The 18,018-nt window shown below is 42.1% G+C and overlaps 1 protein-coding gene across 2 annotated transcripts in view; it reads left to right on the top strand.

Annotated features, from left to right (window-relative positions):
- Positions 1 to 17,647, top strand: part of CALR3 (calreticulin 3) — a 31,348-nt gene extending 13,701 nt beyond the window's left edge. For both annotated transcript variants that reach the window (XM_057710129.1, XM_057710130.1), the window contains 5 exons: positions 43 to 231; positions 3,939 to 4,046; positions 4,123 to 4,254; positions 10,875 to 10,967; positions 15,451 to 17,647. In XM_057710129.1, the coding sequence (XP_057566112.1) occupies positions 43 to 231; positions 3,939 to 4,046; positions 4,123 to 4,254; positions 10,875 to 10,967; positions 15,451 to 15,594 (666 nt within the window). In that variant the 3' untranslated portion in view covers positions 15,595 to 17,647. The remainder of the gene's footprint in view (positions 1 to 42; positions 232 to 3,938; positions 4,047 to 4,122; positions 4,255 to 10,874; positions 10,968 to 15,450) is intronic.
- Positions 17,648 to 18,018: the final 371 nt, after the last annotated feature.

Here is an 18,018-nt window from a genome sequence, read left to right on the forward strand (position 1 = left end):
AAGGGTCTCATTCTTTTCCTTTTCTCCCCTGAAAACATGCAGGTTGATGGCTTTACACACCTCTACACTCTGACTTTAAGACCAGACCTCACTTATGATGTGAAAATTGATGGTCAGTCGATTGAATCCGGCAGCATAGAGTATGACTGGCAGTTAACATCATTGAAGAAAATGGAGAAGCCTTCAGCAGAGTCTAAGGATTGGGACCAGGCTACAGAGGACAAATCCCAGGTGTGGATTTTTCCTGCACAGCTGCTAGAAAGTGTACACGTGTAGTTTGTAAGTACCCAGGTACCCTTACAATTGCCGCATGGCTGGTAATCATGACTACATTGTAAGAATCAACATGTCCTCCCAGAGCACATATGCTGAACCCAGCCACACAGCTGCACACTTCAAGGTACTGCAAAAGAGTTAAAATATTTGAGATGAAAGCAAGTAGGGTTTTGTTTGGGGTTTTTTTTTTTTTTTTTTTTGGCTGTGTTGGGTCTTTGTTGCTGCGCCTGAGCTTTCTCTAGTTGTGGCGAGCGGGGGCTACTCTTCGTTGCAGTGTGCAGGCTTCTCAGTGTGGTGGCTTCTCTTGTTGTGGAGCATGGGCCCTAGAGCACCCAGGCTTCAGTAGTTGTGGCCCGCGGGCTCAGTAGTTGTGGCGCACAGGCTTAGTTGCTCCGAGGCATGTCGGATCTTCCCAGACCAGAGATCAAACCCGTGTCCCCTGCATTGGCAGGCAGATTCTTAACCACGGCACCACCAGGGAAGTCCCAGGGTTTGTTCTTTTAACCAATTTTTTTTAAAGGAAAATGTATCAGCAACTTTTATCAAAATGACTTTCTCGTCATTCTACATTTGAACGTAAGTACTTTTGACCATCATGCTTGTGACTGACAATCGAGAATCAGTTACCATGACAGTTATGTTAGTTTCCTAGGGTTGCCGTAAAAAGGACCACAAACTGGGGCTTAAAACAACAGAAATGTTTCCTTCCAGTTCTTCTCGAAGCCAGAAGTCAGAAATCAGCAGGGCCACGCTCCCTCTGAAGGGTCTAGGGGAGAATCCTTCTTTGCTTCCTCCAGCTTTTGGTGATTTCCGGTGTTCCTTGGCTGGTAGACACATCACTCAAATCTCTACCTCCATCTCCATATGGCCTTCTCTTCTTCTTGTGTCTCTTCTATCTCTTATAAGGACATTTGTCATTGGATTTAGGGCCCACCTGGATAATCCAGAATGATCTGTCTAGAGATCTTTACCTTAATTACATCTGCAAAGACCCATTTTTCCTAATAAGGTCACATTCCCAGATTCTGAGACTTAGGACGTTGAGAAATCTTTTGGGGAGCTACAAGAAAGAAATCTTTTGGGGAATTCAACCTGCTACAAGCTACTTTTTTTTCCTGTTTACATTAGTTATTGTTGTAACTTTTTTTAATATTTATTGTATTTACTTATTTATTTATTTTATTTATTTTGGACTGCTTTGGATCTTCGTTGCTGCGTGTGGGCTTTCTCTAGTGGTGGTGAGCAAGGGCTGCTCTTCGTTGTGGTGCATGAGCTTCCCATTGCAGTGGCTTCTCTTCTTGCAGAACACAGGTTCTAGGTGTGTGGGCTTTAGTAGTGGCTCACAGGCTTAATTGCTCCGAGGCATGTGGGATCTTCCCAGACCAGGCATCGAACCCGTGTACCCTCTGCATTGCAAGGAGGATTCCTAACCACTGCGCAACCAGGGAAGTCCCTATGGTAACATTTTTTTTTTGAACATCAAACATTATGCCAAAATGTAAGCTATTTATCTTAAGACAATTGTCTTTGGCATAACAGAGTATTGTAACTGATGTTTACATTTAATTTCTGGCAACTTAAAACAGTGGTGGGACTTCCTAGGTGGTGCAGTGGTTAAGAATCCACCTGCCAATGCAGGGGACACGGGATCGATCCCTGCTCCAGGAAGATCCCACATGCCTCGGAGCAACTAAGCCCATGCGCCACAACTACTGAGCCTTCGTTCTAGAGCCTGCGAGCCACAACTATTGAGCCCATGTGCCACAACTACTGAAGCCCATGCGCCTAGAGCCTGTGCTCCCCAACAAGAGAAGCCACTGCAATGAGGAGCCTGCGCACCGAAACAAAGAGTAGCCCCCGATAACCACAACTAGACAAAGCCCGTGTGCAGCAACGAAGACCCAACACAGCAATAAATAAATAAATAAATAAAATTAAAAAAAAACATTAATAGCATTCGTGTCTAATGGTCAAATACTTCATCATAGACTTAATGCAGTTATGAAATTAAAATGACATCTTGCTTAGACTTAAGTTATTTGGCAATCCTTTTTTTTATAGATGATCGAAAGTAAACTTCCATGAATTTGGAATCCATGTATCCAATCAATGAGAATATCTTCAGATTAGAGTAAAATCCCAATCATATAAGGCTTCCCCATCATTCCTCAAGGAAAAAAAAAAGGAAAGTTTTCCTCTCCCTTTCTTACCTTCAAACCAAAGTAAAAAAAGTAGTTTTCACCTGGAAAGAGCACTTACTTTAAACAAGGTATGGAATGGCAGAGAAACTGACCCCAAGGCTCCGAGGCTCAGGAGATACGGATCTTAGGGCTGAAATCCTGGCTGCCTCTGGGCTACAAGGATGCCATCCCAGCAGTGCAGGTGTGCCTTGGTGCCGGGTATACATGAGGCAGGTCCCCAGAGGAGCCAATCATCCTTTCAGAAAGCTCATTTCCAAACTGCCTGTGTGTTGTCCATATGTTCAGTTCTGTGGGATCTCCTAAACAGTGTAGTTCTTTATGGCATTATGATTTGATAACCCTCATTATAAAGAGTCGGCTATCGATTAAATTATAATTTCCTGGATCCCAACACAAGAGTGGCTCATCTGTTGCCAGGGGGTTCAGGGCAAAAAGCAGAAGGAGAGGCAATTAACTCCAAGGTGCCATTGTTGAGAAGTTCTAGAGTACTGTGGAAAAGCCACAGCCTCAGTACAACACTTTCACTAATTCTCAGTTATTCTGAAAGACAAAACATCATTGTGCACCATTTTTATGCTTTGATGTGTTTATCTGAATATTATTAACGCAGAGCAACTTTTTCTCATGCATTTGTTTATTCAACAAATATTTATACAGGACTTCCCTGGCAGTCCGGTGGTTAGGACTCTACTGCTTCCACTGCAGGGGGCATGGGTTCAATCCCTGGTCAGGAAACTGAGATTCCGCAAACTGTGCAGCAGGGCCAAAATAAATAAGTAAATAAATCTCCATTTAAAACAAAAACAAATATTTATTCAACACCTACTAAGTCATATACATATATACATAGATATGTGTGCATTATGCATATATATGCCTGTATATATGCATGTGTAGAAATGTGTCTCTGTGCATATATATGTATGTGTATGTGTATATCTGTGTGTATATATATGTGTATAGTGTGACCATATATATATATATACACTCAATAATATAACTGCTTTTCTCCTGCCATCCAGCAGTCCTCAGGTAAATCTTGGAACATCCCTTAGCTGTCCAGCCTCTCTCTGGAACAGTCCATATGTGACCATGATGTCGAAGGACAGATTTAACCTAATTGGCAATAAATGTGGCGCCTCTTCCCAAAATCCCTTTCTGCCCCATCGTTTTAACGGTGGCCACCATTTTGAATTTTCCATAGCGCCATTCTTCTCAACAGCATGGGACGAGTGCTGTCATCACAGGGAGGGTTGGGGAGGAAAAACCAGGCAGGGCCTGGTCCTGAAGCCCCAGGTGAGGGTGGGAACCCCAGCATTCAGCCCTTCGACCATGAAATGGAGGAGGAGAGGGGAAAAGTGCAACAGGGGTCACAGGCCTGCCCCTGCCTCTTTGGAGTTAAGAATTTCCTTTCTCAAGTTTGAGAAGCTAAGTTTTTTTTTTCCCTACACACACTTCAAGGACTGGGAGAAGCATTTTCTGGATGCCCGTGCCAGCAAGCCGAGTGATTGGAACAGCGAACTGGATGGGGACTGGCAGGCGCCGATGCTGCAGAAGCCTCCGTACCAGGTGCGTGGCATCTTCTCCCCGCCAGCCCCTCCCACCCATATCCCCGGGGACCACCACATATGGTTTGTTTTTGTAGGATGGCCTGAAACCAGAGGGCATAGACAAAGATGTTTGGCTCCATCAGAAGATGAAAAACACCAACTATTTGATGGAATATGACCTCTCAGAATTTGAGAACATTGGTGCCATCGGACTGGAGCTTTGGCAGGTCACATGGTTTTTTTTTTTTTTTTAAGAACTTTTATTGAGATACAGTTAACAGACAATAAACTGCATATATTTAGTGTGTACTATTTGGTACCCCAATCTCCCAATTCATCCCCCCCCAACCCTCCCCGCTTTCCCCACTTGGTGTCCATATGTTTGTTCTCTACATCTGTGTCTCTATTTCTGCCTCGCACACCGGTTGATTTGTACCATTTTTCTATATTCCGCATATATGTGTTAATATACGATATTTGTTTTTCTCTTTCTGACTCACTTCACTCTGTATGACAGTCTGTAGGTCCATCCATGTCTCTACAAATGTCCCAGTTTCATTGCTTTTTACAGCTGAGTAATATTCCATTGTATATATGTACCAAATCTTTTTTATCCATTCATCTGTTGATGGACATTTAGGTTGCTTCCATGTCCTGGCTATTGTAAATAGTGCTGCAATGAACATTGGGGTGCATGTGTCTTTTTGAATTATGGTGTTCTCTGGGTATATGCCCAGCAGTGGGATTGCTGGGTCATACAGTAGTTCTATTTTTAGTTTTGCAAGGACCCTCCATACTGTTCTCCATAATGGCTGTATCAATTTACATTCCCAACAACAGTGCAAGACGGTTCCTTTTTCTCCACACCCTCTCCAGCATTTACTGTTTGTAGATTTTCTGATGATGCCCATTCTAACCAGTGTGAGGTGATACCTCATTGTAGTTTTGATTTGCATTTCTCTAATAAGTAGTGATGTTGAATAGCTTTTCATGTGCCTCTTGGCCATCCGTATGTCTTCTTTGGAGAAAAGCCTATTTAGGTCTTCTGCCCACTTTTTATTTGGGTTGTTTGTTGTTTTGATATTGAGCTGGATAAACTGTTTATATATTTTGGAGATTAATCCTTTGTCTGTTGATTCGTTTGCAAATATCTTCTCCCATTCTGAGGGTTGTCTTTTCATCTTGCTTATAGTTTCCTTTGCTGTGCAGAAGCTTTGGAGTTTCATTAGGTCCCACTTATTTATTTTTGTTTTTATTTCCATTACTCTAGGGGATGGATCAAAAAAGATCTTGCTGTTATTTACGTCAAAGAGTGTTCTTCCTATGTTTTCCTCTAGGAGTTTTATAGTGCATGGCCTTACATTTAGGTCTTTAATCCATTTTGAGTTTATTTTTGTGTATGGTGTTAAAGAGTGTTCTAATTTCATTCTTTTACATGTAGCTGTCCAGTTTTCCCAGCACCACTTATTGAAGAGGCTGCCTTTTCTCCATTGTATATCCTTGCCTCCTTTGTCATAGATGAGTTGACCATAGTTTATCTCTGGGCTTTCTATCCTGTTCCATTGATCTATATTTCTATTTTTGTGCCAGTACCATACTGTCTTGATCACTGTAGCCTTGTAGTATAGCCTGAAGTCAGGAAGCCTGATTCCACCAACTCATCTTTCCTTCTCAAGATTGCTTTGACTATTCGGGGTCTTTTGCGTTTCCATACAAATCGTAAAATTTCTTGTTCTAGTTCTGTGAAAAATGCCATTGGTAATTTGATCAGGATTGCATTGAATCTGTACATTGCTTTGGGTAGTATAGTCATTTTCACAATGTTGATTCTCCCAATCCAAGAACATGGTATGTCCCTCCATCTGTTTGTGTTACCTTTGATTTCTTTCATTAGTTTCTTATAGTTTTCTGAGTACAGGTCTTTTACCTCCTTGGTTAGGTTTATTCCTAGGTATTTCATTCTTTTTGTTGCAATGGTGAATGGGATTGTTTCCTTAATTTCTCTTTCTCATCTTTCATTGTTAGTGTATAGAAATGCAAGAGATTTCTCTGTGTTAACTTTGTATCTTGCAACTTTACCAAATTCACTGATGAGCTCAAGTAGTTTTCTGGTGGCATCTTTAGGATTTTCTATGTATAGTATCATGTCATCTTCGAACAGTGACAGTTTTACTTCTTCTTTTCTGATCTGGATTCCTTTTATTTCATTTTCTTCTCTGATTGCTGTGGCAAGGACTTCCAAAACTACGTTGAATAGTAGTGGCAAAAGTGGACATCCTTGTCATGTTCCTGATCTTAGAGGGAATGCTTGCGGTTTTTCACCATTGAGAATGATGTTTGCTGTAGGTTTGTCATATATAGCCTTTATTATGTTGAGGTTGGTTCCCTCTATGCCCACCTTCTGGAGAGTTTTTATCATAAATGGATGTTGAATTTTGTCAAAAGCTTTTTATGCATCTATTGAGATGATCATGTGGTTTTATCCTTCAGTTTGTTAATATGGTGTATCACATTGATTGATTTGCATATATTGAAGAATCCTTGAATTCCATGGATAAACCCCACTTGATCATGGTGTATGATCCTTTTAATGTGTTGTTGGATTCTGTTGGCTAGTATTTTGTTGAGGATTTTTGCATCTAAATTCATCAGTGATATTGGTCTGTAATTTTCTTTTTTTGTAGTATCTTTGTCTTGTTTTGGTATCAGGGTGATGGTGGCCTCATAAAATGAGTTTAGGAGTATTCCTTCCTCTGCAATTTTTTGGAAGAGTTTGAGAAGGATAGGTGTTAGCTCTTCTCTAAATGTTTGATAAAATTCATAAAATTCACCTGTGAATCCATCTGGTCCTGGACTTTTGTTTGTTGGGAGATTTTTAATCACACTTTCAATTTCATTACTTGTGATTGGTCTGTTCATATTTTCTGTGTCTTCCTGATTCAGTCTTGGAAGGTTATACCTTTCTAAGAATCTGTCCATTTCATCCAGGTTGTCCATTTTACTGGCATATAGTTGCTCGTAGTAGTCTCTTATGGTGCTTTTTATTTCTGCGGTGTCCGTTGTAACTTCTCCTGTTTCATTTCTAATTTTATTGATTTGAGTCCTCTCCCTCTTTTTCTTGATGAGTCTTGCTGGATGTTTATTGATTTTATTTATCTTCTCAAAGAACCAGCTTTTAGTTTTATTGATTTTTGCTATTGTTTTCTTTGTCTCTATTTCATTTATTTCTGCTCTGATCTTTATGATTTCTCTCCATCTACTAACTTTGGGTTTTGATTGCTCTTCTTTCTCTAGTTTCTTTAGGTGTAAGGTTAGATTGTTTATTTGGAATTTTCCTTGTTTCTTGAGGTAGGATTGTATCACTATAAACTTCCCTCTTAGAACTGCCTTTGCTGCATCCCATAGGTTTTGGATCGTTGTGTTTTCATTGTCATTTGTCTCTAGGTATTTTCTGATTTCCTCTTTGATTTTGTCAGTGATCTCTTGGTTATAAAGTAGTGTATTGTTTAGCCTCCATGTGTTTGTGTTTTTTACAGTTTTTTTTCTTGTAATTGATTTCTAATCTCATAGCACTGTGGTCAGAAAAGATGCTTGATACGATTTCAATTTTCTTGAATTTACCAAGGCTTGACTTATGACCCAAAATGTGATCTATCCTGAAGAATGTTCCATGTGCACTTGAGAAGAACATGTAATCTGCTGTTTTTGGATGTAATGTCCTATAGATATCTATTAAATCAAGCTGATTTACTGTGTCATTTAAGGCTTGTGTTTCCTTATTAATTTTCTGTGTGGATGATCTGTCCATTGGTGTAAGTGGGGTGTTAAAGTCCCCCACTATTATTGTGTCACTGTTGATTTCCTCTTTCATAGCTGTTAGCATTTGCCTTGTGTATTGAGGTGCTCCTATATTGGGTGCACATATATTTATAATTGTTATCTCCTCTTCTTGGATTGATCCCTTGGTCTTTATGTAGTGTCCTTTCTTGTCTCTTGTAACATTTTTTATTTTAAAGTCTATTTTATCTGATATCAGAATCACTACTCCAGCTTTCTTTTGATTTCCATTTGCACGGAATATCTTTTTCCATCCCCTCACTTTCAGTCTGTATGTGTCCCTAGGTCTGAAGTGAGTCTCTTGTAGACAACATATATATGGGTCTTGTTTTTGTATCCATTCAGCCAGTCTGTGTCTTTTGGTTGGGGCATTTAGTCCATTTACATTCAAGGTCATTATCGATACGTATGTTCCTATTACCACTTTCTTAATTGTTTTGTGTTTGTTTTTGTAGGTCCTTTTCTTCTCTCATGTTTCCTGGTTAGAGAAGTTCCTTTAGCATTTGTTGTAGGGCTGGTTTGGTGGTGCTGAATTCCCTTAGCTGTTGCTTGTCTGTAAAGCTTTTGATTTCTCCATCGAATCTGAATGAGATCCTTGCTGGGTAGAGTATTCTTGGTTGTAGGTGCTTCCCTTTCATCACTTGAAATACATCATGCCACTCCCTTCTGGCTTGCAGTGTTTCTGCTGAGAAATCAGCTGTTACCCTTGTGGGAGTTCCCTTGTATGTTATTTGTTGTTTTTCCCTTGTTGCTTTTAATAACATTTCTCTGTCTTTAATTTTTGTCAGCTTGACTACTATATGTCATGGCGTGTTTCTCCTTGGATTTATCCTGCCTGGGACTCTCTGTGCTTCCTGGACTTGGGTAGCTATTTCCTTTCCCATGTTAGGGAATTTTTCAACTATAATCTCTTCCAATATTTTCTTGGGTCCTTTCTCTTTCTCTTCTCCTTCTGGTACTCCTATAATGCGAATGTTGGTGCATTTAACATTGTCCCAGAGGTCTCTTAGGCTGTCTTCAGTTCTTTTCATTCTTTTTTCCTTATTCTTTTCCTCATTAGTGATTATCACCATTCTGTCTCCCAGGTCACTTATTCACCCTTCTGCCTCAGTTAATCTGCTATTGGTTCCTTCCAGTGTATTTTTCATTTCACATATTGTGTTGCATATCTCTGTTTGTTTGTTCTTTAATTCTTCTAAGTCTTTGGTAAACTTTTCTTGCAACTTTTCTATCTTTGCATCCAGTCTTTTTTCAAAGTCCTGGATCATCTTCACCATCATTATTCTGAGTTCTTTTTCTGTAAGGGTGCCTATCTCCTCTTCATTTAGTTGTTTTTCTGGTGTTTTATCTTGTCCCTTCAGCTGGTACAAAGTCTTTTGCCTTTTCATTTTCTCTGTCTTTCTGTGGCTGTGGTTTTCAGTTCCACAAGATGAAATACTGCTGATACTGCTTGATTCTGCTGTCTGCCCTCTTGTGGAGGAAGCTATCTAGGAGGCTCATGGGTGCTTCCTGATGGGAGGGACTGATAGTGGGTTGGGCTGGGTGGGCAGAGCTCAGTAAAACTTTAATCCGATTTGGTGGGCAGAACTCAGTGACACTTTAATCTGGTTGTCTGCCAATGGGTGGGGCTGTGTTCCCACCCTGTTGGATGTTTGGCCTGAGGCTACCCAGCACTGGAGCTTACAGGCTCTTTGGTGGGGCTAATGGTGGACTCTGGGAGGGCTCACGCCAATGAGCACTTCCCAGAACCCCTGCTGCCAGTGCCCCTGTCTCCTCGGTGAGCCACAGCTGCCCCCCACCTCTACAGGCAACCCTCCAACACCAGCAGGTAGGTCTGGCTCAATCTCCTATGGGGTCACTGCTCCTTCCCCCTGGTTCCTGGTGAGCACGCTTTTTTGTGTGCCCTCCAAGAGTGGAGTCTCCATTTCCCCCAGTCCTGTGGCAGTCCTGCAACCAAATCCCGCTGGCTTTCAAAGTCTGATTCTCTGGGGATTCCTACTCCTGTTGCTGGAAGGTTAGGAAGCCTGACGTGGGGCTCAGAACCCTCTCTTTAGTGGGTGGACTTCTGTGGTATAACCATTCTCCAGCTTGTGAGTCACCCACCAGCATTTATGGGATTTGATTTTAACAAGATCGTGCCCCTGCTACTGTCTCATTGTGGCTTCTCCTTTGTCTCTGGATGTGGGGTATTTGTTTTCAGTGAGTTCCAGTGTCTTTCTGTCGATGATTGTTCAGCAGTTGGTTGTAATTCTGGTGCTCTTGCAAGAGGGAGTGAGCGCACCTCCTCCTACTCTGCCATCTTCCCCAGTTTTTTCAGGTCACTTGGTTTTAAATTCGCTTTAGTTTAATAACTCTGGACTTCAGCCTAAGCCCCTTAATTCACATAGCTAGTATCTGAGCTACTACTGTGTGACTGGCACCCCTACATTGACCTGAGACATACAGCCATAGACAAAATGGACATCTTTCCCACCCTCTGGGCACTTCTTGTCTGCTTCCCTGCCCCCTGGGAATTTGCCTGGAGCTGACCTTGTGGTGCCTGTCAGCTTTAGGGTAAGATTGCAGATGATGATGTAGCAGGTCCAGGGTGGAGCCTGAGATTCTGCATCCCCAGCAAGCTCCCTGGCGGTGCTGATGCTACCCATCCACAGCTTACCCTTTGCACAGGAAGGTTCTCGAGCAGTGGTTCTCAAACATCACTGAATGCTCGAGTCACTGGGGAGTTCTTCAAAGTCTTGATGCCCTGGTAGTACCCCAGACCAGTTAAATCAGCATCCCTGGGGGGTGAGACCAGGCATCAGGAGTTTTGTAAAAGTTCTCTGTGGTCCCCATATGCAGTCGAGTTTAAGAACCAGTGCCCTGGAGGGAATGTCTGTTCCAGAAAAGGATTTCAGCATGTTCTACCACTGACAGCGAATTACTGTTGCAGTACTTAGCAAATTACAACTGTTTATTTTGTAGAAAGTTTCATGTTTCACATCAACAGCAAAGGCCTTATTTTCATCCACAGGTGAGATCCGGAACCATCTTCGATAACTTCCTGATTACAGATGATGAACAGTATGCTGAGGATTTTGGCAAGGCCACTTGGGGTGAAACCAAGGTATGATGAATGCGATGAACTTTTCTTTTGTTATTCATTTACTTCTGTACTTTTCTCATATGTAGGAAAAGGCTTGATGACATTTTACTAATGAACACCCCACCCAGATCAAGATATAGGACATCACCAGAGCTCCAGGAACCTCCTCAGGCCCCTTCCCAGCCAGCACCCACCCCCAAAGGAAGAGTGGTTCCACTATTCCATGCCTGTAGATGGATTTCACCTCCTTTTGAAATTCATATAAATGTAGCTACCCATTATTTATTCATTGAAGCAGTGTTCTGAGAGTCATTCATATCTTCCCATACAGCAGTAGCTTGTGCTTCCTTTGTGAATATTCCAGAAGGTATGTATTCACTCTCTGTGAATGCAGCTTTGGGATGCTTCCAACTCGTGGCCTCATGGATAAAGCTGTTCCCATCATTCCTGTACGTGTCTTTCAAATGGCCACATGCCCAGGAGAGGACAGGCTGGGTCACCAGTTCTTACACAAACAGTTTTCAGTGTGTCATCCTATTTACATTCCCTTCTGCGAATGAGAATTTCAATTGTGTCCCATCTTTGGCCATGCTAGGTATTATTGTCAGTTGTTGCTGATGAGTCAGTTTTATTGAAGTATAATTTACATACTGTGAAAAGGACAATTCTGTGAATTCTGACAAATACATATAGTTATGAAACCACCACTAAAAATCAAGATGTAGAACAGTTTCACGACCCCAAAAAGTCTCCTTGTAGCCAAGCCCTCCCCTGCTCCAGCAACCGCTGATCTGAGTCCCTATAATTTTTTTGAAGTATAGTTGATTTACAGTGTTGTGTTAGTTTCAAGTGTACAATAAAGTGTGTTAGTTTCAAAGTGTACATATATATATATGGGTAAGTCAAAAATTATCCGCACTCTGGCTGTAGAATTAATTTTAGTTTGTCTTTTACATCATTTTTCGGCATAATCTCCTTGCTTTTCGATACACTTTGTCCATCTGTCAACAAGCTTTGATATTCCCTCATTAAAAAAATGTTTTTAGGCTGAGCTGCGAGCCACGAATGCACTGCTGTCTTCACTTCTTCATTGAAGTGAATCCAGCTCCTTCTTGATGGCTAACACTTGTGTGAACTCTCTTGAACTTCTCTATGCATTCACACACAATTCTTCATGACAAAATCCTTTCTCCATACTGTGCACAAAGTCTTCGATAAATGATGGCACCAGGTACACCCTCAGGCCACAAAAAACAAATCACTGCACACTGCTCTTCTTTTCTGCAAATCACAAGTGGGGCATCCATTTTTGCTTGCATTGCAGTTACAAATGAACTGATGTAACACATTCACACCTGCACAGCAGTGACTAGGGAGACAGTAGCCTTGAACAGAAAGCTCTGATAAGACAGTGCGGCCAACAGAAGTTCTAATATAACCAGAGTGTGGACAATTTTTAATTCACCCTCATATATGTGTGTATACACACACACACACACACACACACATATGTATACACACACACACATATATATTCTTTTTCGGATTCTTTTCCATTATAGGTTATTACAAGATATTGAATATAGTTCCCTGTGCTATACAGTAGGTCCTTGTTGTCTATGTCCTTGTAGTTTTGCCTTTTTCAGAATGTCATATAGATGGAATCATATAGTATGGGGTCTTTTGAGGCTGCTTCTCTCACCAAGCAGAGCGTCTATGAGACTCCTCCATGTTGCTGGAGTTCAGTCAGTAGTTTGTTCCTTCTTATTACTGAGTAGTTTATCTGCTTACCAGCTGATGGACGTTTGGGTTGTTTCCAGTTTTTTTCTTTCTTTCTTTCTTTTGTTTTGGTGGCACCACGCAGTATGCCGGATCTTAGTTCCCTGACCAGGGATGGAACCCGTGCCCCCTGCAGTGGAAGTGTGGCATCCTAACCACTGGACAACCAGGGAAGTCCCAGGGTGGTTTACAATTTTTAACAGTATGACCGAAGCTGCTGTCAATTTTGTGTATATTTTTTTTGTGTGGATGTGTGCTTTTATTTCTCTTTTATTTCTCTATTTTATTTCTCACTTATTATGTGTGGTGTACCTTTAACTCTATGAGAAATTGCCAAACTGTTTCCAGAGGGGCTGCACTGTTCTGCAATCCCTCCAGTCTCACCAGCACTGGGAACTGTGGGTTTCTACAGATGTGTAGTGGTATCTCTCTCTGATTTTTTTGCATTTCTCTGATGGTGAATGAATTTAGGCACTGTTTCATGGCTTTTAAGGCCATCTGGAGATCCTCTTTTGTGGAATACTTGTGTTTTAAGATGTAAGTTCTGTTATTACTCAGGTATGCTGAGGCCAGCAGGTCAGGAGATGACCACCATCAAAAAGATAGCTTATTTTACTCACAGATTCTGAGAGGAGGGGCCACACCATGCTATGCAGGGCCACATAGGGAAGCACCAGGGTTGGTCTTGAGGCAGAGGGAGAGAGCAGAAGATGTGGGCAAAAAAACTTTGTTTTGATTTCTGCAAGAAGGAACAGGTGAGGCCGGATGAGCAGGCTTAGGATTGGCTAGTTTTAAGAGTTTCAGTGGGCTTTGCGGCACTAGTTGTCTAGTTGCTGGCTGTGGAATAATTAGGGCAGGGAGATATCAGCCCTGAATATGAGCCCAGTAGTGGAGGTGGTTAGGGATGTGAGCTCTGAATGCAGTTTGCATAAGAAAGGAGTGCTTTCTGGCATTTACTATCTCTAAGAATCAGCCCCCTGGGAGGGGCCATCCCTCCTGGGTCAGCAAGGCCCAGATGTCAGAGCAAGAGAAACACATGGTTCCTGCAGCCTGTTTATGTCAGTTGCCCACTTTCACGTTGGATTATTTGAACTTTTCTTATTTAGCTGTAGATGTTCTTTATATATTCTGTCAAGTTCTTTCTCAGATAAGTGTATTGTAAATGCCAAAAAAAAATGTGTATTGTAAACGTCCTTGTCCCTCTGTGCTTTGCCTTTCCATTCCCTCAAGGGTGGAGCCCTCCTGTTTGTTTGTTTGTTTTAGTGTGTATTTTGAGGCCCCTATCCTGAGACACCAACTTAAAAATTTAGCTCTGGCTTCAAATAAAGAAGATAAAATATCTCCCATCAGTGCAAAGTCATTTATAACTCTTTGCAGCCAGTGTATTGACGCTAAAATGTATGCTTTTAATGGGCATAAATGCTTTGTTTCTCATGTTGTTAAGTGCCAATAACTAAATGGCGGCACATCTCACCGAATGGAGAGAGCAGCCGGTGTCCCCTAGGAGTGCCATGACTTAGAGAGAAAGGTCTTGGAGGACCCAGCCCCTACCTCCCACTGTTTGAGCCAGAAACTTTGGGTTTCTGGTCACTGGTCACACTGGGACAAGCTGCAAAGCAGGTGCTTAAAATTTGAACATTTCAAGGCATTTCAGGGGGAAATTTTCCCTCCATTGCTGAAAGGTAGTTATCATTAAGTGGTTTTCTCAGGAGCCATTTCTTCTTCTCCTTTTTTAAAATATTTATATATTTTGGCTGTGCTGGGTCTTAGTTGCAGCATGTGGGATCTTTAGTTGCACCACTTAGGCTTCCTAGTTGCAGCATGCATGGGGGATCTAGTTCCTCGACCAGGGATCGAACCCAGTCCCCCTGAATTGGGAGCACGGAGTCTTACCCACTGGTCCACCTGGAAGTCTCGGGCTATTTCTTCTTGAATCTGATTTCTGCAGCAAAGCCTTACCAAACTCTTTTCAGCAATGACTATGGGAAATTTCTTGATGTGTTTGCACTCATTCCTAACCCTTCTTTTAATCACACATGTATGGAATTTCTCATTCAGGCTCTGAGGCCTCTTCTCATTACTCATTCATTGGTCAGCTGGTTGAAGGACCAGCCCAGGTGCTCTGGGAATAGAAGAAGGAGGGTGTATTCGTTTCCTGGGGCTGCCATAACAAATCACCACAAACTTGCTGGCTTAAAACATCACAAACATATTCTTTCCAGTTCTGGAGGTCAGAAGTCCAAAATCAGTATCAATGGACTGAAATGAGGGCATCAGCAGGGCTTTGCTCCCTCTAAAGGCTGTAGGGGAGAACCCTTACTTGCCTCTTGTAGCTTCTGATGGGTCCTGGTTTGTGGCTGCATCCTTCTAATCTTTGTCTCTGTCTTCACATGGGCTTCTCCTGTTCTGTCTCTGTGTCAAATCTCCCTCTGCCCCCCTCTTATGAGAACCTTGTGATAGAATTTAGGGCCCACCTGATAATCCAGTAGAATTCCCTTATCACAACATGCTTAATTTAATCACATCTGCAAAGACCCCATACTTATAAATAGGTTACATTTACAGTTTCCAGGAATTGGGACCTGATTACTGGGGAGTTCTTTTTCAGCTGACCCCAGCTGGTGTGGAGGCTTGCAGAAGGCAAGGGAAGGCTGCATGCTGACACCCCAATCAGTCCCCAGGAAGCATAATCCCCAGCCACCGGAGTCTTTGTTTCTTTCTCCAGGGCCCAGAAAGAGAGATGGATGACATACAGGCAAAGGAGGAAGTGAAGAAGGCCCGAGAGGAAGATGAGGACGAGCTGCTGATGGGCAGGTTTGGCGGGCGAGAAAATAACTTCAAAAGTTTCCACAGGAGGAATGAACTTTAGTCATCCCCCCTAGATAAAGATGACTGGTAAAACCTTGTTTCTACCTTAATCAACATTTAAAAGATCAGATGTCTACATACAAGGTCATTTGTCTAATTTTCTTAGAAAAATGTTCCCACACTTCTCGGTCGGGGGTAGGATTGGTCTGGTTTTCCCTGAGGGTGTCCCCCCCGCCCCCCCCCGCCCACAACGTACCCAGAGATGTTTCCCTTGGACAAACCCAAGTGCTGGAGGAAGCCCCAGGCTAGTGAGAGTCTGGCCAAAAACGCAATGCTCTTTTCTTAATCCTCAAAATGTTTTATAAATGAAAGGTGGTAAAACTTACTTTGAAAAGGGAGAAATGAGGCTTTCTTTGGGTTGTAAATTACTGATAACATACACAAAATTTTCCAATATGAAATCTTCATGCAGCATCGTTGGCACGGAAAGGTTTTGTATGCCTCATTTGCACGCTGGATACTCTGGAGAACCCAGGCCTTGTGCACAGATATTTAACATTCCGTAAAGGAGCTGATACTTTTTCCCTCACTCTGTGACCCACTTCCATGGCCGTTAGTTCTCTGTAAGACAGAGGAATGAAATTCATTCTCTCAAGTGAAAATAGTGATTACCTCGCAGTTTAATTTTTTCCCTTAAATCAAATGACTTGCTTAGAAAAAAAAAAGTCACACATAGCACGCTTCTGTTTTGAAGAGCTCTGTTTTCACGCAGAAATTCGTGTTGGAAATAACAAATTTAGGACACCAGGAATTTGGAATCTAGTCATGTTACAAATATGCCAAATAAAATCAGAAATTAAACAGAACATATTGATAGATGATCAGTGTGAAAAGTCTGGCCAGGAAGTGAAGGTCTGGCATATTTTGCTCTGGCTTTGGTAGATGTTGGCAGACCTTCGACCTTGAACTTTTCCAGCTGTCCCATTGGTCTTGCCCGTTTATCAGGGGCTATCAGTCTCAGAAGCTAAAGACGCACTCCCTGGAAGTGCAGGGGTGGGATTCAAACACTGCCCAGTTTTAAATCTCTGAACAAGGGGAGACATTAATGAGGGAAGAGGCAGTGCTAGATCTCGAGAGAAAATGCTGGAAACAACTGTACAAAGATGGGTCAGACCAGCTCAGACCCTGCGGCACTCACCTCTGCTGCAGCGCTGTCCTGGAGAACTTTCCTCATCTGCGCTGGCGATACAGTTGCCACTGGCCACATGTGAGCCCTTGAAAGGTGGCTGGTGGGACTGAGGAATGAATTTTTTTTAATTAATAAACTTCATTTTCTAGAGCAGTTTTAGATTCCCAGCAAAACTGAGCAGAAAGTAGAGAGTTCCCGTATACTGTCTGTCCCCACACCCCCACACCCTCCCCTACCAATGACATCCCACATCACGTTGGTACGTTTATCACAACTGATTGATGGGTCACACAGATACATCGTTATCATCCAGCGTTCATACTGTGCATCAGGGTTCACTGTTGGTGTTGTACCTTCTATGGAGGAACGCATTTTTAATCTTATTTAGTTATAATTAAATTAAATTATAACTTTCTTCCAGTTTTATTGATATATAACTGACATACAGCACTGTATAAGTTTAAGGTGTACAGCATAATGATCTGACTCACATACATCATGAAATGATACTGCAGTAAGTTTAGTGAACATCCATCATCTCATATAGATAACAAAATTAAAGAAACAGAGAGAATATGTTTTCCTTGTGCTGAGAACTCTTAGAATTTACTCCCAACAACTTTCATACGTAACATACAGCAGTGTTAGTTATATTTACCATGTTATACATTATACCCCTAGTACCTATTTATCTTATAACTGGAAGTTTGTGCCTTTTGACTGCCTTCATCCAATTGCCCCCCACCCCCACCCCACCCCTGCCTCTGGTAACCACAAATCTGATCTCTTTTTCTATGAGTTTGTTTATTTTTGAAGTATAATTGATCTACAATACTATGTTACTTCCTGTTTCACAATGTAGTGATTCAATATTTCTATACATTTCAAAATGAGAAATAAAGTCTTTATCGAGGTAATCAAGTTAAAATGACATCATTAAGGTGGGTCCTAATCCGATCTGACTGGTCTCCTTGTAAGTGGGACGTTTGGACACAGAGACAGACACGTACAGAGGGAAGACCATGTAAAGATCCAGGGCGACACCATCTTCAAGCCAAGAAACACTGGATGCTACCAGAAGCTTGGGAAGGGGCATGGGACAGATTCTCCCATACAGAATTGTAATCGATTTAAATTTAAACTTACATTGCCGCACATGGCAAGTGGCCGCAGGGTTGGACGGTGCAGCTCTAGACTGCGGTGAGAGAGGCCCCAGGATGGTTCATCATTGCCCGGCCACAGTAGTAGAGGGAGTCCAAGACCACTCTGCCGCTGGCCAGGTGAGACTCTCACCAT

This window comes from Hippopotamus amphibius, chromosome 15 (genome assembly GCF_030028045.1).
Source record: "Hippopotamus amphibius kiboko isolate mHipAmp2 chromosome 15, mHipAmp2.hap2, whole genome shotgun sequence".
In the NCBI taxonomy this organism is placed as follows: domain Eukaryota; kingdom Metazoa; phylum Chordata; class Mammalia; order Artiodactyla; family Hippopotamidae; genus Hippopotamus; species Hippopotamus amphibius.